Raw genomic sequence first — 26,074 nt, 5'->3', positions numbered from 1 at the left:
CGTATAGCTTTCTTGTCATTAGGCTGGGGGTCTGGGGGTCTGGGCGAACTCCATCCTTGCTTACGACGTGACCAAGGAACAGCATCTCCTCGTAGGCGAAGTGGCACTTCTCTGGTTTCAGGGTCCGGCCTGAAGACTTGATCGTTTCCAGCACTATCCGAAGCCTTCTGAGGTGGTCTTCAAAGCTTGAGGAGAAGACAACAACGTCATTTAAGTAGACTAGGCAAATCTGCCACTTCAAGCCTGCGAGCACCGTATCCATTACTCGCTGGAACGTCGCTGGGGCAGAGCAGAGGCCGATTGGTTGGTTTGGTTGGTTTATGGGGTTTAACGTCCCAAAGCGACTAAGGCTATGAGAGACGCCGTAGTGGAGGGCTCCGGAAATTTCGACCACCTGGGGTTCTTTAACGTGCACTGACATCGCACAGTACACGGGCCTCGAATTTCTCCTCCAAAGAAATTCAGCCGCCGCGGCCTGGATCGAACCCACGTCTTTCGGGCCAGCAGCCGAGCACCATAGCCACTGAGCCACCGCGGCGGCCAGAGGCCGAATGGCATCACCTTGAACTCGAAGAGTCCGTCTGGCGTGATGAACGCAGTCTTTTCGCGATCTCTTTCGTCGACTTCAATTTGCCAGTAGCCGCTCTTCAGGTCCATCGAAGAGAAGTACATAGCGTTGCACAGCCGGTCCAATGTATCGTCGATGCGGGGGAGGGGGTAGACATCCTTCTTCGTAATGCTGTTCAAGCGGCGGTAATCGACGCAAAAGCGAAGGGTGCCGTCTTTCTTTTTCACTAGGACGACTGGTGCTGCCCAGGGGCTCCTTGATGGCTGGATAACGTCGTCACGAAGCATTTCATCAACTTGCTTGCGGATAGCTTGGCGTTCTAGCGGCGATACGCGGTAGGGGCTCTGTCGCAGTGGTCGGGCGTCGTCATCTGTGACAATGCGGTGCTTGGCAAGCCTGGTTCGTCGCACATTCGATGCTGATGAGAAGCAATCGCTGTACTTTTGAAGAAGACTGCGTATTTGGTCTTGTCTGCTCCGTGGTAATGCTGGGTTGATATCAAATGTTGGTTGATGGCGTTGGTCAGATGGTTCTACGGGTTGGTCGGGTAGGGCAAATATGTCTCTGACGTCTGCCAGCTCGTCGAGGAAAGCGATCGTCGTACCTTTGTTTAGATGCCGGTATTCTTCGGTGAAGTTGGTTAGCAGCACCTGGGCTTGGCCATTTCGGATTTGGGCGACTCCCCTTGCGACGGATAGTCCTCGATCCAGGAGTAGCTGGGTGTTCCCCTCGATGACGCCTTCGGCAGTTTCGATGTCTCCAGTACCTATACAGGCGACGAAACTTGATCGGGGTGGCACGCTCAATGCTTCGTCGAGGACGTTTAAGGCGACGTGATGAGTCGCTGTCGTCGCTGCAGATATGGCTTTGTCCGTGGAAAGCTTGATCGACTTAGATCGAAGGTCGATGATCGCTCGATGTTCATTCAGGAAGTCTATTCCCAAAATCACGTCTCGCGAGCATTGCTGTAGGATCAGGAAGGTTGTCGCATAGGGTCTCCCGTTTACAGTAACTCTCGCGGTGCAGCGTCCTGACGGCGTAATCAGGTTGCCACCTGCGGTGCGGATCAGCGGGCCATCCCAAGTTGTTGTTACCTTCCTGAGTCGGATAGCGAGTGGGCCGCTCATGACAGAGTAGTCAGCTCCCGTGTCGACCAAGGCAGTACCCGCGTGACCGTCGACCGTAACTTCAAGATCACTTGTTCGCGTTCTCGTATTGTACGTTGTCTTCGGTGTCCGATCTCGGCTTCGTCGAGTAGTGAGGCTGCGGTGGGCGTACTCCGACGTTACTTCTATGGGTAGCGGTGAAGGCGTCAAGTCTGGCCGCGTCGTCGTCGCCGTCGGAGTTGTCGTCGGAGTTGTCGTCGGAGTTGTCGTCGGAGTTGTCGTCGGAGTTGTCGTCGGTGGAGGATCTTTGTCCTTGCGCTTAGAAGCAACCTCACCTCCAGAGGCTGCTTTATTCAGTTTAACCTTCGGGGGCTGGGGCAGCGTCCACGCACGGCGTAACCTCGGTTAGGAGATAAAAAGCGTGGTGACGATGGCGACGGGGAACGTGATAGGCGGCTCGGCGATGGGCATTCTTCCCGACGCAAAAACTCTTCGATTTCGGATGGTCGCTGGCCGGGTCGGGGTCGTGGAGCGTCGTAAGAGAACCCTCGGATGCCCAGTCTTCTGTATGTGCAGTGCCGGAGGACGTGACCGGCTTCACCACAGTGGAAGCATAGTGGGCGGCGCTGGTCGGGAGTTCTCCACTCGTCGCATTTCCTTGGCTGTGTGCGACGCTCGTAGGACGGGCGGGTTGGGGCGAGATGGCGGCGGTCCAACGCAGCTGGCTGAGGGCGATAGGGGTTGGGTCCCGTCGTCGAGGTGCAGGACGGCGCACAGCTGCGGCGTAAGTCATGGCTGGGGGCTGCAGAGGATGCGTGGGTGTCGGCGCCACACCCAAGGCCTGTTGAACCTCATCCCGGACGACGTCAGTGAGCGATGAAAACTGCGGCTGCGTTCCCGTTGGCAGCAATCGTCGGAGCTCTTCACGCACAACTTGACGTATAACCTCCCGCAGGTCATTGTTGTTAGCGGTGTCCAGGCAGCTTGCTGAGAAAACGTGCTGCTGGCGGTCATACTGGCGGGCTCGGGCATCAAGAGTTTTTTCCATCGTGGATGCCTCTTCTACAAATTTCGCGACGGTTTTCGGTGGGTTCCGGACGAGGCCGGCAAAGAGTTGCTCTTTAACTCCTCGTATAAGCAGCTTGACCTTTTCATCTTCCTTCATGGTCGAGTCGGCACGCCGGAAGAGACGCTTCATCTCCTCAGTGTACATTGCAACGGTCTCGTTTGGATGTTGTATGCGAGACTGTAGCAGCTGCTGGGCTCTCTCCTTTCGCACGACGTTCGTGAAGATCTTCAGAAGCTGCTCCTGGAAGGTTTCCCAATTCGTGAGGCTAGCTTCCTCATTCTCAAACCAGATTCTTGCTGGTCCCTCCAAGGCGAAAAAGACGTACCTAAGTTTCGTAGCATCATCCCAGTTGTTAAAGACAGCCACACGGTCGAACTGTTCCAGCCATTCTTCGGGGTCGGCGCCAGGCGAAGCGTCGAAGGTTGGTGGCACCCGGGGCTGGTGAAGAATGATTGGAGTCGTCGTCTGGGGCAAGCTCATGGTGGACGTTGCTACTGGTTTTCGCTTCCGGGTAGGGTCCGGCAGAATCCCGTACTCAGGTGTGTCCCCTAGTAGTCGTCGGCTTGCGCGGTGGACTGGAGTCAGGTCTTGCGGTGAATGACTCAGAGGGCTGGCGTCACGACTTGTAGGGGGTGTCGGAACATAGAAGGCTACCCGGCACTTCCACTAGATGTCACGTTGTAGTGACGGCAGTCCAGAGGTCAGGAATACAGCGAGGACGTCTTCCAAACATTGCTCTTTATTTGGGCTGACTTGCGCCCGCAAAAGAACTGAATCACTCGGTGGCGGCGTAAGCAACAAGCGTGCTCGTCAATCCTCGAACTACGAATGGCCGCTGCTCCCGGCATCGTTCAATTTAAAGCCCGCAAGGAAACTTCGAGATAACAGGTCGAGATCATCTAGAGTAATCTGGAAACACGTAGATGAAGCTGTTCATGGCTGTGAACAATCGAGATTAGACCGGTCGCTTCTCGCGTCACGAACAAAAATGATAACACCCCTTTTCTGCGGCCTTGCACGAACGAACGGACGCTACAAAGATATGTGGCAATATCCCCAGCTGCTGTGCATGGCGTTAAAATCACACCCAACTACAACGCGATCCTGGGGATATATCCTTAAAAGTGTTCTAAAAAAGACATATCCACTCGATATGCCGTAGTACCGAATGATTTCGCATAAATTGAAAAAACTAAGGCTTGTTGGTCGCCATCTAAGCTAAGGCGTACTCCCGCTACCTCCTGCGTCTGCGTGCACCACGCGGAAGTATCTAGTTCAGTGTGGGCAGTGGGCGACAGAACAAGAACGCATGCCTGCCCATTGGCCGTTGGAGCCGCAGATCGCGATCCTGGCCCGGGACGTCGGTGCTCTATGGAAGGGGTGCAGTAAGGTTTGTACCCTATTAGATTGGGCTTATTAATGCCAGTCTCCTGAAGCAGGATAGCTAGAGGAGGCGTTGGCGTGATGGACAGTCTCCTCTGAAGTTTCGCTTGTTTGCGACGGATTCCCCGGCAGTTCCATTGCAAGAACCATATAGGAGAGTCCGAAGTAAAAAAATATAATGTGGTTTCACGCTAATTCCTGCCATTATTAAACTGAAAGGAACGCGGAAGTGAAGATGATGTGTGCCCAATTTCGGGCTCTTGATTCCGAGAAACCTGTGACATTCCCAAGAGTGGGAGCAAACGCTTGATCACCCCGGCAGTGACCAGCTCGATAATGCGCGTGAGCTGGTTTTCATCTAAGTGTAGCGTATGCGAACGATCTTTTGTAAGATTCATTTGCGCGCCGCGTTGCGTATCACGGAGAGTTTCAGCGTAAACCCGATGTATGTGCGCCTGCTTTGCTCAAAAACTGCTCAAAAACTGTGTTTAGAGAATGAGGTGGCAGTCCTATTGCTCTCAGATTGTGTGGGGGGCTTGTGTGCGCCTTGCCGTTTAGTTTTATGTTCGCTGTCCCGTGTCTTCGGCAACGGCTGACTTTGTAGTGGAGGGAAGTCCTGATTAACAAGCACACTTGGCTCCGAGGCTGATTGCTGTGTACTGAAAAGGCTCTTGTGCGCCGTCGCCGACACCGTTTGGTTACCACGTAGAACCTCGGCTTGTTGTTTACGTTCTTTTCGTCGCGATACTCGGATACGACGGAAAATGCCATTCCTCAAGGGTTTTGTGGCGTGCCGCCGAGTAGGGCACTTTGGGTCCGTGGCTACGTGGGGACCTCTGCAATTGCGGCATAGTGGTTCAGTCGGACAAACCTCGAGGTTTCCATGTGCAAGGCGACCGCAGTACGAGCATCGACGTTGGTCGACTAGTGGACATGAAATTACCCTGTGTCCGATTTTGTGACAGGTCTCACATATGATAGACTTCAGGTGATAAGCTGTCACCGGAAGGAGTATGCTGCACAGATGAATTTTTCGGGGAAGTCTGGAGCCCTCAAACGTGATTAGAGCTTCTCCGTTCTTGCCCATTTGCCTGGCGTTTATTATCCTGCACGAGTAGCTCGTGAGGTTTGCCATGTGCTGTTCGTTTGTTAACCCGTTGGCACGATAAATGACCCCGCGGATCTGGCCGGGGCGTATGGTTTCATAAGCTTGGATAGGTGTCTCCTTTCCAGATATTAGGAGAGACTGCAGTCCAATTAGATGGTGTCTGGCATGCATATGCGATATGCCGACAGCAAACTGAATGCTTCGTTCAAGAGGCCGTACTTGAAAGCCAGAGTGAAAATGAATTTTTCGAAGCTCATTGGCAACAGCTTCGTGAAGCCAGTGTGCGGGGAGTGTCCCTAGTTGTCCAGGTGAGGTTAGCTTAATTGTCACAGTGTATTTAACAATGACTGGATCGGCGGCTGTGGCCTTGTTCTTTCGCCTAACAGGCTGCCAATCATCTTCTTCAGTATGTTCATTATCGGCCAAGTGATCGATTCTGCCCATTGGGGTGACTATGAATGCTGAGGCAGAGCCTAGCGATCGCTAATGCGCATCCGCGAAGCGAGCATTTATAGCTATCTGCGAGTGGCCATGTTTTACGCCGTGTCGTTTGTTCTCAAAGCGAGTGCTTTCTTGAGCCATCCGCGAGGTGCCTGACCCCATCCTCGGTTGCTTAGCAAATTTCGAAAACGAAAAAGTGCAAGATCCTACCTCAGAAGGGGTGCTTCCCGGCTTGTTTTCCGTGGAAAGAACAGAGAATGGGTTGGAGACAGGTATCGTCGCAACCACTTGAATGGCTTCGTCATCCGCTATGCTTTCGTCGGCGCCGAGCACGGCGTCAGGTTGGGCCGCGTTATCTGTGCCGCTGCAAAGCGATGTAACCGCGGCGTCTTGCCGAGGCTGCTGCGATCCCATGATGGCGGCTTCGGCAGTAGGCGTATCCGATGCATCCGGATGGTTTCCTGGGGTAGTGTTTGACGCGGAAGCGTTGAAACCGTCGTTCACAGGTGGCGAGGAACAAGATGGGGGTGGCCCATTCATTTTTTGGAGCCTAGCCCAAAAACGTCCGGGCCAAAAAGCTTCAAAAAGTCGGAGCGATGCGAACGTGCGTCTGTTCGAGACGGCTGCTTGCAGCGCCACCTAGACGGTGTTTATCTTCCCATGCTTGTGGGTTGGTGGCTCCGACGAAACTGCCGTCGCTAGCCAGGCGACGCTCTGCTTTTAAGCGCTCGCGGCACATGCGCACTTCGTACCAGTGTGCCTTATCAGTGGCGCGCGCGCACAGACATGACACTTCCTCCCCTCTTAGTTACACACTGTCCCAATTAAAGTCCGACTTGAAATCTATCAGGTGGACGCCGATGACGTGTGGGGTAGCGTCTTGTCCCGGGTGCTTGAGTCACTTGAAGCGTGTCCCGAGTACTCGTGGACGGTGGTGACATCATGGGGGTACTCGTGCGCTGCCACTTTAAGGAAAAACCAGGAACTCCCTGGCATCAGCCTCGTCAGTGGCTCCATGTACAGGAGGGGCGCCATGCACAGGACTTTGCAGCAGCTGGTCCTTGTGATGACGCCAAGTGAGGGTTCCCCTGGGAGTGGCTGCACGAACTTGGAAAGAGACAGGTCCTGTTTGGGCAATAATCACCGCGAGAACCCACTTAGGCTTCCTGGAATAATTCCGCGCTAATACTTGCTCACCCACCACAAAGTGACGCTTGCGACCCGGACGAGGTATTGCCTGCGTGAACTGTTTGTGGGCTACCCTCTCCCCAACCGCCGGCTTCACGGCATCCAGACGACTGCGCAAACGCCGCCCCAGAAACAATGTAGCTGGTGCTTCCTGGGTTATCTCATGAGGCGAGTTCCGAATACAGAGCAAAAATTTATGCAGCTTTACCTGCAGTGTTTCGCTTGCGCCGTTTTTACGGAGAGCGTTCTTCAGCGTCTGAACAAAACGTTCTGCGAGGCCGTTGTAGCTTGGGTGATAGGGAGCCGTGAGGACGTGGCGGGAGCCCATTCCCTGTAAGTAAGTGTTTGAAGTCCTGGGAAGAAAACTGCGGCAGAAACAATAGTTTCCGGAAGCCCGAACCTGAAGATGAGTTCGGTCAGACAACGAATCGTGCTTTCCGTAGTAGTCGACCGCATTTCAAGAACTTCTGGCCATTTGGACGGCGCGTCTGCCACTACTAGAAACATTGTACCTTGAAAAGGGTCAGCAAAATCAATGTGGACTCGTTGCCACGGGGATGTAGGCCATGCCCACGGGTGCAGCGGCGCGCTCACTGGAGCGTTACGTTGCTCTTGACAACTAACGCAGGTCTTAGTGCGGCGCTTTATGTCCGTCTCCAGGGATGGCCACCACACGTAACTTCGCGCTAGTTCCTTACAGCGTACAATGCCGGGATGGCCGTCATGTAGTTCATCCAGGAGTAAACTTTGCAGTTTTCCGGGGACAACCACCCTTCTTCCAAGCATTAAGCAGCCTTGATGTACGGTTAGCTCGTTGCGCCTGCGAAAGAAAGGCTTCAAATTTTCATCAGCGATTGTCGAAGGCCAGCCAACACTTGTGAACTCTTTCACTTAACAAAGAATCTTGTCTTTACTCGCGGCGCGCGCGATGTCACGGCTCGAAACAGGCAGCGATTCCAGCCGCAAAGAATAAAATGCTTCTTTGTGAGCATTATCTTCACCATGCGGCAGCGGGAGACGCGAGCAGTAATCAGCTTCCGTGTTTTCACTCAATTTCTTAAAGATAAGATCGTACGAGTATGCCGACAACGTCACGGCCCACCGCTGCAAGCGAGCAGCCGCGATCGTAGGGATGCCGGTTTTCGGGCCCAGGATTGTCTGGAGAGGCTTATGGTCCGTGACTAGAATGAAGAAGCGACAGTATAAGTAGGAGTGAAATTTCATTACTGCGAAAATGATAGCTAGCGCTTCTTTTTCGAGTTGGCTATAGTTCCTTTCAGCTGCAGATAACGTTCGCGAAGCGTAAGCAACCGGCCGGGCACTGCCATCCTCAATAACATGAAAAAGAACAGCACCAACGCCATACTGTGACGCGTCGCATGAAAGTTTGTTTCCTTTCAGGGTTAGTGTGCGAGTGTAGGCGGTGATGCCAGCAAGGCTTTGACTTGACGAAAAGCTCCCCGACAACGCGCGTCCCACTTCCATGCTACCTTTTCCCGTAGCAGTCTGTAAAATGGTTGGGCGACAGTTGCCAATTGAGGAACAAACTTGCTGTAGTAGTTGACGATGCCCAAGAACGATTGGAGCTGTCGCTTTGTCTGCGGCTCCGGAGCATGAAGTAGTGCGTCAACTTTGTCCGATGATGGGGAGACGCCGTCAGCACTGATTACGTGGCCCAGGCAACGGAGTTATTTCTGAAAAAATGAGCAGTTTTTTTTTATTCTGACGCCGCGGTGTAGAAGCCGCTTTAGAACCGCCTCGAGATTGGCTAAATGGTCTTCGGTCGTCTTTCCTGTGACGAGGATGTCGTCTAGGTACCAGAAAACGCCATTTAGTCCTTTCAGCCTTGTGTCCATAAACTTTTCGAAAAAACCTGGCGCGGAAGAAATTCCAAAAGGCAGTCTGTTGACAAGAAACAAACCTTTGTGCGTATTCAACGTCAGGTATTGCTTGGACGATTCGGACATTATAACTTGCTGGTAGGAGCGGTTCAGGTCGATCTTGGAGGAATGTACACAGCCTGAAAGCGCTGCAAACAAGTCATCGACTTTTGGCAAGGGTACCGTGTGACATCAAGGCAAGGATTTACGTCGTCTTATAATCGCCGCAAAGGCGTATGCTTCCATCCTTCTTGATTACAGGTACAACAGGCGTTGCGTAGCTGGCTGTGGCGACAGACATGAAAGACGGGATACGTCCCTAATGGTCCCCGTCCGACTGAGGAGGCGGGGGCTGTCCAAGATGAGTTTTGTAGACCACTGCGGGGACAGCAAATTTTATCTTGGTCAAGATCTGGTCCATGGCGGTCTCGATCATAGCTCGCGATTTAGAGGTTAAGCGCTCCTCAATCGCGGAGATGGCTGTCACGAGGGCAGGCGAGATCTCCGTGTCGCTCTCCATTGCTGCGAGTTCTGTGGGCTCGGAACTGCGGACGCCAATTTTGACTGTGAATTTTGAATTTTGTTGAGCAAAAGCTCATTCTGTGCTCGGCGCACGTCGATCTGTATTTTATATTCCGCGTCCGGTGCGGAGGCGGTGTTGTGTTTCTACCCCCCCCCCCCCCCCCTAACTCTCTTTGTGTGTTCCCGTCACACCTGCCTCCACTTAGGCCATGCCCAGATGCAGTGCGTCGTTCTGCGAAAGTGGTCTTCAGGCACGCGCTCCCGTGCAACCTCATAACAGGTGGAAACGAACACAAGGGACGTATTCAACTCCTGGATTCCTGGTACCACCACTTCTGCCTAGCTGCCACGACGTGTCCTCCGGAGTTCCCCTTAAACGTCACCCAAGGCACCCAAGTATTGACCCTGCGACTTTGTGTGTGCATCTGTCAGGGTAACAATGACCCAAACGCCAGCTGCATACCTGCGGAGACGAGCGTCTGCCAAGCGCCTGCCATTCAACCGGTCCTAGCTCTTTTGTCAACCGCGGGGTGACGCCGCGGCAGGTGTTCGCCTTTGGGGCATTTCCTTGGAACAAGATATGAAATCCACCTGGCCGGAAACGACTAGCCGGTCAACATGCTCTTCTGGACATTTCCGAGTATCCAAGGGCCTCAGCGGATGAAGCGAGTTGACAACGCTGTAGGTGTTCGCCCTTGACGTTTCCTTGGAACAAAGATATGAAATCCACCTGGCCGGAAACGACTAGCCGGTCAACATGCTCTTCTGGACATTTACGAGTATCCAAGGGCCTCAGCGGATGAAGCGAGTTGACAACGCTGTAGGTGTTCGCCCTTGACGTTTCCTTGGAACAAAGATATGGAATCCACCTGGCCGGAAACGACTAGCCCGTCAACACGCTCTTCTGGACATTTCCAAGTATCGAGGGGCCTCAGCCGAGGAAGACGACGAAGCGGTGAACGACCTTGGAGCACCCGGACGAAGTCCCCACGATTGGTTTAAAAAAGGCGGGAAGATCTCGGGAGGGTCTATTTAAAGCGCTCGAGCCGTTCATCGAGAAGCCATTCCCGGAGCGACTCCCTGAGCGATCCGCTCAACGTTTCCTGAGTCTTCTCAGTTTTTACCATGTTTGTCTTTTTGTAAATAATCATGTAAAAATGTAAATACAGTTTTTCCTTCACTTCCCCTACTCCCCGTCTCCGGTCCACGTCCCTTCCTCCTTCGGCACTGCGGCGGTGCTCCTGGACCCGATGCCTGGTGGGACACGCTACTAGTACGGCAAAACATATAAGCGGTAACTGCTGGTGGAGTGGGCATGGGAGGGGGAGGAGGCGATCTCAGCCTAGCTGCTCACCGGTTGTTTGCCGCGTTGAGGCGCTGATGCCCGGGCGCTGGCAGCGCCATTTGTATTGAGGGCCGGGAAGTGGCCAGTGTTCCTGCCGCTGGGAGGTGGAGGCGCCGTCTTCTTCCCAGGCGCTGACTTCGCCGACGATGGAGTTTGCCGCGCTGATCCGCGCATGCGCGCGCGCAGCGGGGATGGATGAATTGATGAAAAATCTTTATTTCGCAAAGAATTCGATGTCCGCAGGCCTCCTGGTTCTCCGCATGACCCCACTCACAATCTAAACGTTAATCTGGTGTTGGCCATGGCGTATGCGGCCCGGCTGACGGCGGTCTTCTGCCTGGCCAGGTCCGCTGACCGCAGTGGGGTCAGGTTCTTGTCAGGTTCCGAGAGGCACCGGCCCGGCCTTGGAAGGAGACGCCGGGCATGATGGGAGGATTCGGGTGAGGGTGGCCTTTAGGTGGGAGCACGAAATGCATATGGGGGGAACCGGCATACAATTAGGTGGTCGAAATTTCCGGAGCCCTCCACTACGGCGTCTCTCATAGCCTTAGTCGCTTTCTTTCTTTCTTTCTTTATTTCATTTCATTTTCTCACAACAGAGAAAAAAGGAGCAGGAGCTAAAGCTAATGCCCATATATAGGGAGTTGGTCATTCTCTACTTTACATTCATAGATCCCTGTGAGTCCTCATACCCCTCCTGGCGCAGTGGTGCAACGATTAAGCGATGCACCACTGCCCTGCGATGGCAGGTGCAGCCACAGGTGTGGCTTGTGCGACCTGAGAGCGCCGCCATCGTGAAGGAGCGGCGTCCCGCGGCGTGGTGTTGCTCGCATGTGTGTCTACGAGCCTGACAGAGGCTCCTGCCCCAGGTAGCACAATTTGGCATTTCAGTGCACACTTAATAAAAAGAAAAGATAGACAGGGAAACAGCTCTCAATTACAAAAACACATTTGAACATATAAATATTTCAACATATAAAAGTGAACATATAAATACGGAATTAGACAACAATTAGTAGAATTTAAGGGAAAAAAAGAAACGCTAAATGCACATCTCGGCACTCTGGAAAACTCATGTAATTGCAAACACACACACACATAGATTACAGACACATAGCACACCGTACTCTGATAATATATATACACCTTGATTACACCGAAAATTAATGAAAGCAAACAATGTCTTATACAATGTTTTATTGAAGAAAATATGTTTTTTTTTAACAAATACGATTTGACATATTTCTTAAACTCCGGTTTTTGGAATTTAATTTCTTCTCCTATGAAATTCAGCAAATAAGGAACTTGGAAATGTAAGATCTGTCTGCCATAATTGGTCCTAGTGAGCGGTATTATTCTTGTGTGTTTACGTAAGGCGTATTTTGATTCTTGGAGGTTTGCTTCAGAGAGGTAAAATTTATTGTTTTTTATGTATTGTAATAACTTGAAATAATATATTTGCGCAGCTGGAAGCATTTCATGTTTAATAAATAGCTTGTCTGTTGGAAGATCAGATGGTTTTCCTTGATAATTTTCAAATATTCGCAACACCTTTTTTTGGAGGATCGTTAGTTTGTTATAGTTATGAGCTGTAGTAGTACCGCACACTAGACTACAAGTAATGTAGAAGAACTTCTTGCTGGGCGAGTTGGTGCATAGCTTTCTTGGGATGGCGTTGCGCACACGAACAAACGTACACAGGAAGAGGCAGAAGACAGAAAGAGCGCAAACTATCAACTAGATTTATTGCTTTCGCAACAGAATATATATGCAGCATACACACGTGCAAAACAGAATAGGGAGAGGGAAAGAAAGGACAGGGGGGAAGGGGATATCAAGTCAGGCCTGCATAGGTCAGCGAAAGCTACGGATAAAATTCCTTTCCCTATCATATAAGGTGACCGAGGTATCGGTAATACAATCTCCGTCTTTTTCCCTGATGTGGAAAGCTTCTAAAAGTTCGCGGGCTATTTTGCTTTTGCTCTTGCCCAGAATCTTGATGTAATTGAGCATCGGCTCACAACCAGAGCATGAAATGCAATGGGCAGGCAAGTTCGCCCCGTCTCTTTTTCTTACAGATAGAGCATGCTCCCCTGCGCGCTCATTTATGCAGCGTCCAGTTTGGCCGACATTCACGCGTCCACACTTGAGCGGGATTTGCTCTGGTTGTGAGCCGATGCTCAATTACATCAAGATTCTGGGCAAGAGCAAAAGCAAAATAGCCCGCGAACTTTTAGAAGCTTTCCACATCAGGGAAAAAGACGGAGATTGTATTAGCGATATCTCGGTCACCTTATATGATAGGGAAAGGAATTTTATCCGTAGCTTTCGCTGACCTATGCAGGCCTGACTTGATATCCCATTCCCCCCTGTCCTTTCTTTCCCTCTCCCTATTCTGTTTTGCACGTGTGTATGCTGCATATATATTCTGTTGCGAAAGCAATAAATCTAGTTGATAGTTTGCGCTCTTTCTGTCTTCTGCCTCTTCCTGTGTACGTTTGTTCGTGTGCGCAACGCCATCCCAAGAAAACTAGACTACAATATGATAACTTGGAGAGGAAAAGAGAGGAATACAATAGACCCTTTGCAAATCCTTGCAGTTAGTCAGCCTCCGGTCTGGCAACCTGAGAGCGCCGCCATCGTGAAGGAGCGGCGTCCCGCGGCGTAGTGTTGCTCGCATGTGTGTCTACGTGCATGTGTAGAGTTCGACAGCTGCCTGGCAGTCACTTGCACAGCGTGCGCACGCTACAGGGCATGGCGAGCACTACGGCCCCGATAGTGATCCCGATCACAGGATGGGAAAATAATCTCGCGGTGCTTCCGCGCCTTACAGAGCAGAAGATGCAGCTCTTCTATAGCAGCCGGTCGGGATCGGAGCGCTCACTCGGGCGAAGCTACAATTTTAGCATCGAGTCTTTCTTACGTCGTTCGCCTCTGCAGACATGCAGTTCCAGTCAAAGGTATGTTCTACGTCTGTACGGTTTGGAGCGCGGCGTATGCATTTTTCGATCGTTGTCAATACGGAGCTTGCGAGAGTTGTGCAGGTCGCGGAACAAACCAATTCGAACAGACACGCGCTTTGTGGTTTCTCCTGGATGGTTTCATACATGCCCTCGGCTAATTTCTTCGCCACAAACTTAATGTTTGAGCTGAGCGAGTGGAAGATGCAGGGCGATCACACATTCGCTGGGGGAGCATTTACCTCTTGCGGCGTGGACATTCAGCAGTTAACTCGCCCCGATGGCTCAGTGATTAGGGCGCTCGAATGCTGATCCCCAGACTTAGTTTCGATGAAGGCGAAATGCAAGGCGCCCGTGCACCGTGCTAACCCCACGTGGTCGAAATTAATCTGGAGTCCTCCACTACGGCGTCTCTTGTAGCCGATATCAATTTGGGACGTTAAGCCCCATGTACCATTTCGTTCCATAGTTAAAGGTGCCTGTTAAGTCCTTTCATCCCAAGTTCGATCAATGTTATCCATGCGGCAAATGTCATTCAGCCTGCATGCGGCTTAAGCACAGTTCAGCGCGCTTGTTCCATGTTAAAAAGAGCCTCCGGTGCTTTGTATACCTAGCAAGCTGCCAAAATCGTCCAACGTTTGAGCAAGGTAAACAACTTTTCAACCCCGCCGTATGGCCGGTACTTTGTGGGGTTTAGTGCATTTTTTTTGCGGTAACTCAATGAACCGTGGCCCTGATATAAATAAAAAAATAAGTGACACACCAGCTGACACTGGGTGTTTTCTACATTTCAGACAAAACGTGGGAGCCAAGCATTGCTAGCATGCAGCCACTCGATTAAATTACGTGAAATTTGGGGATGAAGTTGCACCATGTGAAATATGCAGTTTAATTGCTTAAATAAACTCTTTTTGTTCTTTTTCAGTAGCGGGCTTGTCTTCATAAAGGCTGCGTGTTATCGCAGCAGAAAGAAAAACAGCCCGCCATACACAGTCATTGCAGCCATCAACGACCAGGGCGACATAGTTCATGGGACGTGTGAATGCCCAGCTGGCAAACTGGCATGCAACCATCTCATGGCGATGTTGCGGACTGTCCAGCTACTGCAGTCAAAAGGTTTTTCGGAAGCACCCGATCACATTTCCTGTACAGACCTGCCCCAGCAGTGGAGGGTGCCTCGGAGAAGCACCATTTAGGCTGGCTCTGTACAGGCTGTAGGCTGGAGAAGTGTGCGAGAGGGAGGTGTTAGTGTTCCAAAACCTGCCACACCAAAGGAGCGCAGGTGGCACCCTCGCAATGAGCAGCAGCAAGATGCTGCAAAACAGCATAGTTTGTATAGAACGCGGCTTTCTGCCGATTGAAACTGGAAACTCTGTGAAATGCTGCAATACATACGGAGGTTCTGTAAAGCTGTCTAATAGAGCGCGCGCTGCGCTTTAAACCGACAAGCATCAACGCTACAAAGACACTCATGTAGTACGCGTACCTTTCGTCCGTCCTTGTCGACATAACCGCATTGATTACACATCGGAACGCAGCAGTGAGTTGGCATGTTGAATTACATTCGTGGCAGGGATTTGACACACGTTATTAAAGCATCGACGGACCTGTTGCCGCAAAAAATAACAATTTAAACGCAACTATAAAGCAGGTCACTGAGCATCGACAGATAGACGATCCGAACACCTATCCTTCGCCATGGCGGACGGTGCACAGTGGTGCCATTGTGGTACAATGTTGCTTGAAGTTTTGCAAAGGGTCTATGTTTTCTTCAACCACAAAGGAATGAGCTTACCAATTTTATACATACAGCCCACGGTTTTTCCTAACTCTGCAGCTAATTTATTGACATGCGTGTTCCAGGACATATCATTTTGAAACCATACGCCTAAGAACTTTTGAACTGTCACCTCATGCAGTCGCGTGTTGCGAAATAATATTACAATATTTGCAAAAGACTGTTTATTTATAGGTTTAAATATCACATATTTGGTTTTACTTACATTTAACTGTAACTTATTTGTGTCCAATCAGTAAGAGAGGTTTTCTAAGTAATCATTTACTGTTTTTACTGAGTAAGGCAGTGACGCATTTGAAAAGAATAGGTTTGTGTCATCTGCATACATGACTATTCGAGGTGAAGAAGGTATTAATGGAAGATCATTTATGTACAGATTAAATAACAAAGGCCCCAGTATCGACCCTTGAGGAATACCATTTAAAATTACTGATCGTGGCGAGGACAGTTTATTGAAAGACACATATTGATACCGTTTCGTCAAGTAGCTCTCTAAGAGTTTGTGCGCATTGCCCCGTATTCCATGCCTCTGCAATTTACATAAAAGAATGTCATGATTAACGGAGTCGAATGCTTTACGAAGATCTAGAAATAAGCCTATTGTATATAAACGATGTTCGATGTTCTTTATTATTTCTTGCTTAACGTTGAGTAGTGCGAGTTCACATGATTTGTTCTTCTGGAAACCGCACTGAGCATCGCTCATTATACTGTATTTATCTATGAAGCTTATTAATCTTAAATTTATGATAGTTTCGAACACTTTTGAAAAAATTGGAAGGACAGATATGGGCCTAAGTTATTTACTGAGCTATCATTCCCACCTTTATGAATAGGACATACTCTAGCTATCTTAAGACTTTCGGGAAATATTCCCTTCTCAAGCATACAATTGATAATGTGAGTTAAAACTGGTGAAATAATGTCGGATACATGTTTAATGGGGACAGCTTTTATATCATCAAAATCAGAGGCAGAATCATTCTTTAGTTTATCAATAATTTTGCTGACTTCATGAGGAGAGGTAGGGGACAATATAAGCGAGTTTACCACGCTTTCACTTGGCGGGACAGTAGAAAGAGTATGCTGATGGAGACTGCGAACATAATTTCCACAACTGATAAAGTGTTCATTCAGCGCTACCAAAGAATCTTTAACATTCAGACTATGGTCATCTTGAGTAACACTCAATGTGTGTTCCTGCCCATTTTTACCAGTTAAGTTTCTCACTTCATGCCAGATTTTTCTGGGATCATTAAAAATACGCGTAAATAGTTCCTCATAGTATTTAAGTTTGGCCGTTTTTATTTCCGTATTAACCTTATTGCGAAATTTCTTGTACCGAACAAGTTCACTCGCATCGCGACTCTTTATAAATGAATGGAACATTTTGTTCCTCTCTTGTATCTTCCTGTACAGTGTGACATTTATCCATGGTTTCCTTACTTTTTTATGCTGGCTAGCCGTTGTTTGCACAGGGAAAGATCTTTCGTAGCAAGTAATAAAAAAACTAAAAAATTTATTGTAAGCATCATTTGAGTTTGACTCATTTATTACCGATACCCAATTGACATTTTGAATAAGGATGTGAAAATGTTCCAGTGAACTTGAATTTATGCGGCGGTAATAATAAACACCCCTTCTGCTTATGCTATTATGGTGCGGTATAAGAGCGTACGTTGTTGGGCTAGTCGGTCAATCATGGTGAATACAAGGGGGGTACTGCGCACAAAAAGACAAGGACAAGAAGATAACAGAACAAGCGCAGACTCGCGACTAACTTTATTTGAAAACACGATACTCCTTTTATAGTTTCAAACTGTCACATCACACACATGTGGAAACCAAAAACCTTTCTTCATTCTGATACAGTTTGATAGACGGGTCACTTACGCAATCTTTATCCTTCAGTTTGATACAGAACGCCTCCGCCAACTCACGCGCCACCTGGTCACGGCTCCTCCTCAAAACTTTTGTATCTGTCAGCAAAGGCAGGCAAGGGTTATTGCGCGTAGCATCCGGGCATGCGCCACAATGCAGGGGTAAATTCGACCCTGTCCCTGATTTCATGGAAAGCTGGTGCTCTCTTAAGCGCTCATTCAGACATCGGCCTGTCTGGCCGATGTATACCCTGCCACAGGTGAGGGGAATCTGGTATACCACACCCGTCTGGCACCTGACAAATCGAGTGGCATGACGCTTCTCGCAGTCCGCTTTCCTCTTCCCTCCGGACATGACCTGAGGGCACAATGAGGCCAACTTGCATGGGGCGGTAAAAACTACCGGCACGCCGTAGCTTTTCGCCACGTTCTTCAAGTTGTGGGAAATTCTGTGAATATACGGTAGAACCGCTGGCCTCATTTCCTTAGAACGGCCACTATCCCGGCACGTCCTATCTTTCAGTTTGCGCAGAAGCTTCTCTGCCACTGCAACAATGATTGAAGCAGGAAAACCAGCCTTCGTCATCCTAATTACCTGATTGTTGAGGCTCTCGTGCACCAGGTGAGCGCAAGACTTAGACAAGGCGCCCTGCAGGCAATACGTTCCGATAGCCCGTTTGACTGTCTTGGAATGTGCTGACCTGAACGGCAACAGGTCTTTCCGTGCACGTGGTAAGTACATCCAGCAAACGTGATCTGGTGTTAAAGTCAGGTTAATATCTAAAAACTGTAGCTTGTCATGTTCCGGTAACTCGTGAGTAAAGGTTAGACCCTTCCCATGTCGTCTAACCTTTACTCACGAGTTACCGGAACATGACAAGCTACAGTTTTTAGATATTAACCTGACTTTAACACCAGATCACGTTTGCTGGATGTACTTACCACGTGCACGGAAAGACCTGTTGCCGTTCAGGTCAGCACATTCCAAGACAGTCAAACGGGCTATCGGAACGTATTGCCTGCAGGGCGCCTTGTCTAAGTCTTGCGCTCACCTGGTGCACGAGAGCCTCAACAATCAGGTAATTAGGATGACGAAGGCTGGTTTTCCTGCTTCAATCATTGTTGCAGTGGCAGAGAAGCTTCTGCGCAAACTGAAAGATAGGACGTGCCGGGATAGTGGCCGTTCTAAGGAAATGAGGCCAGCGGTTCTACCGTATATTCACAGAATTTCCCACAACTTGAAGAACGTGGCGAAAAGCTACGGCGTGCCGGTAGTTTTTACCGCCCCATGCAAGTTGGCCTCATTGTGCCCTCAGGTCATGTCCGGAGGGAAGAGGAAAGCGGACTGCGAGAAGCGTCATGCCACTCGATTTGTCAGGTGCCAGACGGGTGTGGTATACCAGATTCCCCTCACCTGTGGCAGGGTATACATCGGCCAGACAGGCCGATGTCTGAATGAGCGCTTAAGAGAGCACCAGCTTTCCATGAAATCAGGGACAGGGTCGAATTTACCCCTGCATTGTGGCGCATGCCCGGATGCTACGCGCAATAACCCTTGCCTGCCTTTGCTGACAGATACAAAAGTTTTGAGGAGGAGCCGTGACCAGGTGGCGCGTGAGTTGGCGGAGGCGTTCTGTATCAAACTGAAGGATAAAGATTGCGTAAGTGACCCGTCTATCAAACTGTATCAGAATGAAGAAAGGTTTTTGGTTTCCACATGTGTGTGATGTGACAGTTTGAAACTATAAAAGGAGTATCGTGTTTTCAAATAAAGTTAGTCGCGAGTCTGCGCTTGTTCTGTTATCTTCTTGTCCTTGTCTTTTTGTGCGCAGTACCCCCCTTGTATTCACCATGGTGCGGTATGAAGAAAAAAATTGGTAAATGGTCACTAATGTCTACAGACATAACGCCGGCTGACGAGTTTGGGGGATGTACATTTGAGATACACAAGTCTATCAGAGTGGAACTATGCTGGGTGTTACGTGTGGGTATAGTGATAGCGTTTGAACATGCGTAAGAGTTTATTAAGACGTTAAGCTGCCTTGAACACGTGTCGTCGATCAACATATCTATATTCATGTCACCTAGAATTGCAAACGCTTTGACGGAGTTATTCAGATACGTCAACAGGTCCTCAAGAAAAGAAAAGAACTGGATTTTGCTCCCGCATGGCGGTCTGTACAACACTGCGGCTAAGGCGCCGTTTAAGCGAAGTAGGAGGCATTCCACATTCTGATTTATCAGGGAAAATTCAGGGATGACTTCGTGTTTTATAGTCTTTCTTACATATGCTGCCACGCCACCACCACGGTTGATGGCTCTGTTTCTTACGTGGCATACATAATCTTTAACCTGCATGGGACTATCGCGTTCGGTTAGCCATGTCTCCGAGAAGAACAATATGTCAAAGCGAGATCTAGTGTGTACAATTAAATCATGTATGCAGTCTTGTTTGTTTCTCATACTACGAGCGTTTGTGTGTATCATAGAAAGAGACCTATTAAAGTCTGAGTAAGTCTGATTAAATGTTCTGTATTCATAATAGCAACACTGAAAGTTGTTTACAGAGTCCATTTTCCTTAGTCATCCATGCCGCTCGTGTTCAAGTCATCTAACCTGTCATTTGATCTAGGTCTGCAGTACAGGCAATGTGGACAATAGTCGACGTGTCATCTTGTCGAGCTAGCACTTTTCCTCCGGCTGTCCACACATACTTCCATCCTATGCCCTTCTTCTTTTTCTTGGCAGCCCATAACAGTTGTTTTGCCTTCCTTGTCAGATGTTCGTTGACATAGATATCTCCTGTTTCATCAAACACAAGTGTTTTTGCGTCAATTTTTGTTTTCCGTGCTTTGGCGAGAAAGGCATTCCTCTTGGTGCGTTGCACAAAGCGGACAATGAGATTTGTCTCGTTATGTCTAGAAGTAGGGACTTTGTGGCAGACATCAATATAATTTTCATCGATTTCTTCTTTCAGAAGTTCACCAATTTTCTTTACTGTTCTCACTGGTTCCGCATCAAAAGGAATACCTTTGATTTCCAAATTATTGGACCGCTGATAGCGCTCAAGTTCCTGAATTTTTTCTGTCAGTTGAGCATTTTCAGCTTTAAGAGCCCTGTTCTCTTTTAAGACTTGCTGGATTTCTTGTCTTAGGTTCTTAATGTCTGCAATGTCTTGTTTTAATGTCTTGATTTCATCCAAAGCCTCTTTTATCTCTTCAAGTTCCTCAAACAGCTCAGTGCGAAGATATTCAACAGCCTCGGGACGTTAAACCCCATAAACCAAACCATTTAGAGAGATTGGCTTGTGTAAGCAGTGTTCGCGTCTACAGGCGGGACCAGATTGACTGTTTTAAGCCGTAAAAAACGCATTTATTCGCCAACGCTTGGGTTTATCTCTTCCACCGTCACATATCAACAACTGCTGCCTTTCTTTAAGTGCCACAGGGTCTCCCTGATGACTTTATTCTTGACGTAAGAGCGTTCAATGAACGTGACGCCAAGCTGCGTAATCTGGTAGTCTTGCCCTGCAATTAGAGGAAAAAGAAACACGTACGCTGTGTGGCTAGCTGTTGGAGGCCGTACAGTTCGTGCACTGGCGGTGTCCTGTTGCTTACCGTAAAGGCGCCGTATCAGCGGTAGAGGAAGGTTCCTCGGAAAGCCTGCATGAAGTTTTGCGTGTTAGTTTATTTGTAGAGGTGGTGGTGGTGGTGAAAAACTTTAATATGCAAAGAGAGTTTGAGGGTCAAAAAACCTTGCTACATGGTCGGTATCCTTAGTCCGGGACACCGCACGACGAGGCCCCGTCTCGCGCCCGCTTTACTAGAGCCCTTTGAGACTCCAGTGTGGAGTAGTTGAGGAGGGCAGTCTTCCATGTCTCTCGGGTGGGGGTGGGGGAAGGGGGAAGGTGGGGATTCTGAGTACATGCCCACACCATGTGAAAGATATCGCAGATCTCTCCACAGTGCGGGCAGCGCCCATCTGTGTTCGGATCGAATTGTTTTGCTATGGCAGGACAGAGAAGAGTTCCTGTCTGCAGGCGCCGCAGAGTTCGCTCCTCCGCCTTACTTAGCCCCTTGGCAGGTACTGGGTAGAGACGGTGGCTGTCGCAATAATGAATTAGGATTTCGCGGAACCGAAGAAGCGGTTTATGAGCTTCTGAGCCAGGATAGCTAGGATGAGGAGCCCGGTGTGTGAGCGCTCGGGCGGCCGCATCAGCGGCCTCATTGCCTCGTAGACCCTGGTGGCCAGGAGCCCAGACCACTTTTGTGCGAGTTGGGTCGGCGGGAGCGCGTCTTAGAATTTGGGAGACAAGAGGGGATATTTCGCCTGCAAGATAATGTTCACAGTCCCGGCGAGAGTCTGTGATAACTGTTCTCGATTTTCGATCGGCGGCAGCGTGAGCTATTGCGACTTCCTCCGCTCGTGTTGAATTTGGGGCCCGAAAAGATAGCCCATCGACATTCATTCCCCGGTGGACTACGGCAGGCGTGAAGAATCCCGTGGGCGACGGCCCTGTGATGTCCACGTAGTAGACGCCCTCTTTATATCCATACTTCCTCTCAAGCGTGCGAACCCGCGCTTGTCGTCTGCCTTCATGTGAAGCCATGTCCATGTTACGAGGGAGCGGAGCGACCAAGAGCATGTGGCGCCACAGCACCGGGGTGTTCTCCGTCCCCTCTGGTATGCATGTGTGTTGGATGTGTAAGCTGTTTAGCAGGCGGCGCCCAGGAACCGTCTGCGATAGCCGCGTATATTGGTTCACGAGGTGCGCCTCCCGCAACTCCTGATAGGAGTTTGCCACTCCCAACGCCTTCAGTTTGGCGTCGGAGGTAGCCACCGGGAGGTCCAATGCTCGTTTTGTTGCCTTCATGATGATGGCGTCAATGCGCTTGTCTTGTTGTTTGGTGGTGCGTAGGTACGCCACGGCGTAGAGGGTCCGGCTGGTCACGAAGGCATGGGCGAGCCGTAGCGCGTCCCTGCCCCACAGACCACCCCGCTTGTTGGAAACACGGTGGATCATGCGCCCTACCTGTTCACCTATGCTCTTGAGTTTCGCTATAGTAGAGTCCGGCTGAAGTTCGTTATTGATGAGCAGACCCAGGATCCGGAGCTCTGCCACTTCTCTGATGGGACCGCCCGACAGAGATATGTGTAGAGACGTGTTGTCCTTGTGGTTTGTCCTGACTTGTAGAAGCTCTGATTTGGCGGGAGCACATTGGAGACCACTGTCGGCAGCGTATGCATCGACTATGGAGGCGGCCTGCCGAAGGCGGTCCTCAATCTCCCCAAGGAAGCAACGCTACCCTAGGTGTGAGCGATTTCGCGAAGCCCCGGAGAGCCCAAACTGCACATGCGCGAGGAGCGAGTGTGAGACAGTTACTTCGTAATTTCCTTTCCTCAAACACAATTTTCATTTTCTTCATTACGGCCCCTCTTTCCCTTTCTTATTTCACTCCGACTTCCTCCCTTCGTCGAGAAATGGATGACGGGTGTCCACCGAGATATATGAGACAGTTACTGCGTAATTTCCTTTCCTCAAACACAAGTTTCATGTTCCTCGTTGCGGCCCCTTTTTCTCTTTCTTCTTTCACTCCCACTTCGACCCATCCTGCTCGGTGCGGTTCAGGTATCCACCACTAACTGTGGGGCGAAGGTCTTCGCCTATGTCAGAGACTTCCTCTCTGCGCGTCAGGCACTTCTCCGGATCGAGGACGAGGAATACGGCGCGTACTCTATACACTACTGGGTACACAGGTACTGGGTACCTACTGGGTACACGAGGTACACTACAGGGGGCGGTGTTATCACCACTCCTTTTCAACATCACCATGATGCACCTGCCCGGCCGACTGGCTCAGGTGAAGGGCATAAAACACGCACTCTACACAGACGACATTACAATCTGGACCACCGAGGGGAGCCTTGGGGAGATGGAGGACCGCCTTCAGCAGGCCGCCTACATAGTCGATGCATATGCTGCCGACTGTGGTCTCCAATGTGCTCCCGCCAAATCAGAGCTTCTACACGCCAGGACAAACCACAAGGACCCGTCTCTGCACATATCTCTGTCGGGCGGTCCCATCAGAGAAGTGGCAGAGCTCCGGATCCTGGGTCTGCTCATCAATAACAGGCTTAGGCCGGACTGTACTATAGCTCTAAGAGGATTCTGGTGTGGGCTAGTTGGTTCATTCTTAATAAACAGATTCAGAACAGCGCTACGGAACGAGGACAGAAGGAACACGAAAAACACAGGACGGGCGCTGACTACCAACTCTTTATTGCGTGAAAAAACCAGCACAGATTTATACTATTTCCTGGACCACGTGATGCACTGTCAGCCACGGGCCACAGCGAAGGAACGCCTCACACGTTTGGGGAGTCATCACACAGCTCGACAGAACTCATAAAACGTGCATGCACTATCAAAATATAGCATTGCCAAGCTAATGATAAAGGGACTAGCAGATACAAAGATGTGCATGACCCAGCTACAGCGTACGACAACTACAGCTCAGATAGGCAAGAAAATGAGTACTTCAAAGCAAAGCGGAATCTTTGGGCTACGTAAAAAACATTCAAGAGAGCGAGAAGGCATAAAAGCATGAGAAAAGCATGAGCAAAATGGCGATGAAAAAAAGGGCATGAAAAAATAAAAGTTTCTAGGCAATAGGCACAGTCAGCAGGCTAAAAGCGAAAACAAGAAACCGACACCAACAAATAACACGGTAAAAGTAACAATTGTTAAAAAGAGAAAATAAAAGAAAGAAGAAAAACATGAACCACCACCGGCCAAGCAATGAAGACGGTAAAACCACTAAAAGTCTTTAAAAGACAGAGCAGCAAAGTTCCGCATAAGGTCAACAAACAAAACAACGCAAAATAAAACACTATAAGGTGAGATGCGGGGAAAAACCCTTTGTCAGGATGTCTAGCAGTTAAAACGCAAGAATCGCGTCCGTTCAAGAAAAGACTTTTCTTTCTCCTGTAAACAGACAGATGAGCTGCTGATGCACTCGTCCCCAGCCTTTTCAATCAAAAAACCTTCAATAATCTCCCTTTCTATTCTACTCCTTGCGGTCGCCAGAAACTTGGTGTCTGAAAACATAGGTCGACAGTCGTGACGGGGTTGGTTACAGTGTAGTGCCATGTGGCTCCCAGACTTGTTTTTTACGTTGAGGAAGTGTTCGCTTGCTCTGTCATTGAAGCAGCGTCCGGTCTGGCCGATGTATACTTTTCCACAAGTGAGGGGAATCTGGTAGACAACTGCGGATCGACATTCGGTGTACTGACGGGAATGTTTTACTGAAGTATAGTTTCGGAAAAAGGCACCTGGCTGGAACACCTTGGACATTTCCTTTGTGAGAGCTTGAACCGTTTGACTGGAGCTCTCCCGTTTCAAGTACGCAGCTCTTTGGAAGTTGTCGAGGACCTACGCCAAGGAATGCAAGATGCTGCTACGGCCTTTTCAATTGACGTAGAAGACCTTTTTTACTCCATTCCCCATGAAGGGCTTTTCACAGCTGTTATCCAAAGGATAGACGAGATCGGAGCCGTCAGCTTTCAGAATGCAACCGGAATAGGTTAAGACAGGTTCATCACCCTACTTCAGTTTTACCTGCAATCCACAGTAGTGTCGTACGAAGACCAGCTCCTGATACAAAAATCGGGAATCTGTATTGGTTCCTCCGTTGCCCCGGCCGGTGCTCTCGGATATTTTCTTGTCCACCATGGACCGGGCAGTTCAAGAACGTTTACATGACAAGCACATCGTCAAGATCTATCGTTACGTGGACGATTTCCTCATCGTGTTAGACAATGCTGCTGCTATTGATATGCCACAAGCCGTCAAGGAGATCGTCGGAGTGTTCAAGGACTATTCTGGTGGAATGAACTTCACGTGGGAAATGCCAAAAGAGAACAGGATCCAGTTTTTAGATCTGTTGCTGGTTTTTAGTGGTGAGCGAGTGTGTTGGTCGTGCAACGTTAGATCGAAGAAAGGTTTACTCTCCTTCGACAGTGCGCATTCCAAACTTGTGAAGCGGGCAGTCGCAACTAGCGCACTTCATGCGTCACTAACAAAAAGTTGCGAGCACATGGCTGATTACAGCTTTGATAACCAGGTTGAACGCCTTCTTTTAGCTGGCTACTCACCTTTCCTCATAGCAGGCCTGTGCGAAGCCTTACTCCAGAAAATGAAGCTAGGAGAGGGAAGGAGAGAGCCCAGGGAAAGGAAACGTGTTGCCGTAATTCCTTATATCCATAAGCTATCGCACAATGTTAAAAAGGTTGCAGCCAGGTACGATGTGAACGTTGTGTTTTCTGCCCCATGTAAGTTGGCAAGAGTGTGTCCGATGGTAAACCGGAAGAAGCGGGCGACCTGCTCAGTAAACCATTCCCGTCAGTACACCGAATGTCGATCCGCAGTTGTCTACCAGATTCCCCTCACTTGTGGAAAAGTATACATCGGCCAGACCGGACGCTGCTTCAATGACAGAGCAAGCGAACACTTCCTCAACGTAAAAAACAAGTCTGGGAGCCACATGGCACTACACTGTAACCAACCCCGTCACGATTGTCGACCTATGTTTTCAGACACCAAGTTTCTCGCGACCGCAAGGAGTAGAATAGAAAGGGAGATTATTGAAGGTTTTTTGATTGAAAAGGCTGGGGACGAGTGCATCAGCAGCTCATCTGTCTGTTTACAGGAGAAAGAAAAGTCTTTTCTTGAACGGACGCGATTCTTGCGTTTTAACTGCTAGACATCCTGACAAAGGGTTTTTCCCCGCATCTCACCTTATAGTGTTTTATTTTGCGTTGTTTTGT

General features: G+C 49.6%; 1 protein-coding gene across 1 annotated transcript in view; it reads right to left on the bottom strand.

Moving 5' to 3' along the window:
* Nucleotides 1-20,662: 20,662 nt before the first annotated feature.
* LOC149337831 (putative thiopurine S-methyltransferase) overlaps nucleotides 20,663-26,074 on the bottom strand; it is a 142,783-nt gene continuing 137,371 nt past the window's right edge. Inside the window, exons 7-8 of the mRNA XM_089554960.1 lie at nucleotides 20,866-20,910; nucleotides 20,663-20,775 (exon numbers count right to left, since the gene is read on the bottom strand). Of these exons, the coding sequence (XP_089411086.1) occupies nucleotides 20,663-20,775; nucleotides 20,866-20,910 (158 nt within the window). The remainder of the gene's footprint in view (nucleotides 20,776-20,865; nucleotides 20,911-26,074) is intronic.

Source organism: Amblyomma mixtum, chromosome 7 (genome assembly GCF_055824585.1).
Source record: "Amblyomma mixtum isolate Tamu chromosome 7, ASM5582458v1, whole genome shotgun sequence".
Lineage (NCBI taxonomy): Eukaryota > Metazoa > Arthropoda > Arachnida > Ixodida > Ixodidae > Amblyomma > Amblyomma mixtum.
Note: the sequence above shows the minus strand (reverse complement) of the source record. Positions and strands in the feature narration are given on the sequence as shown.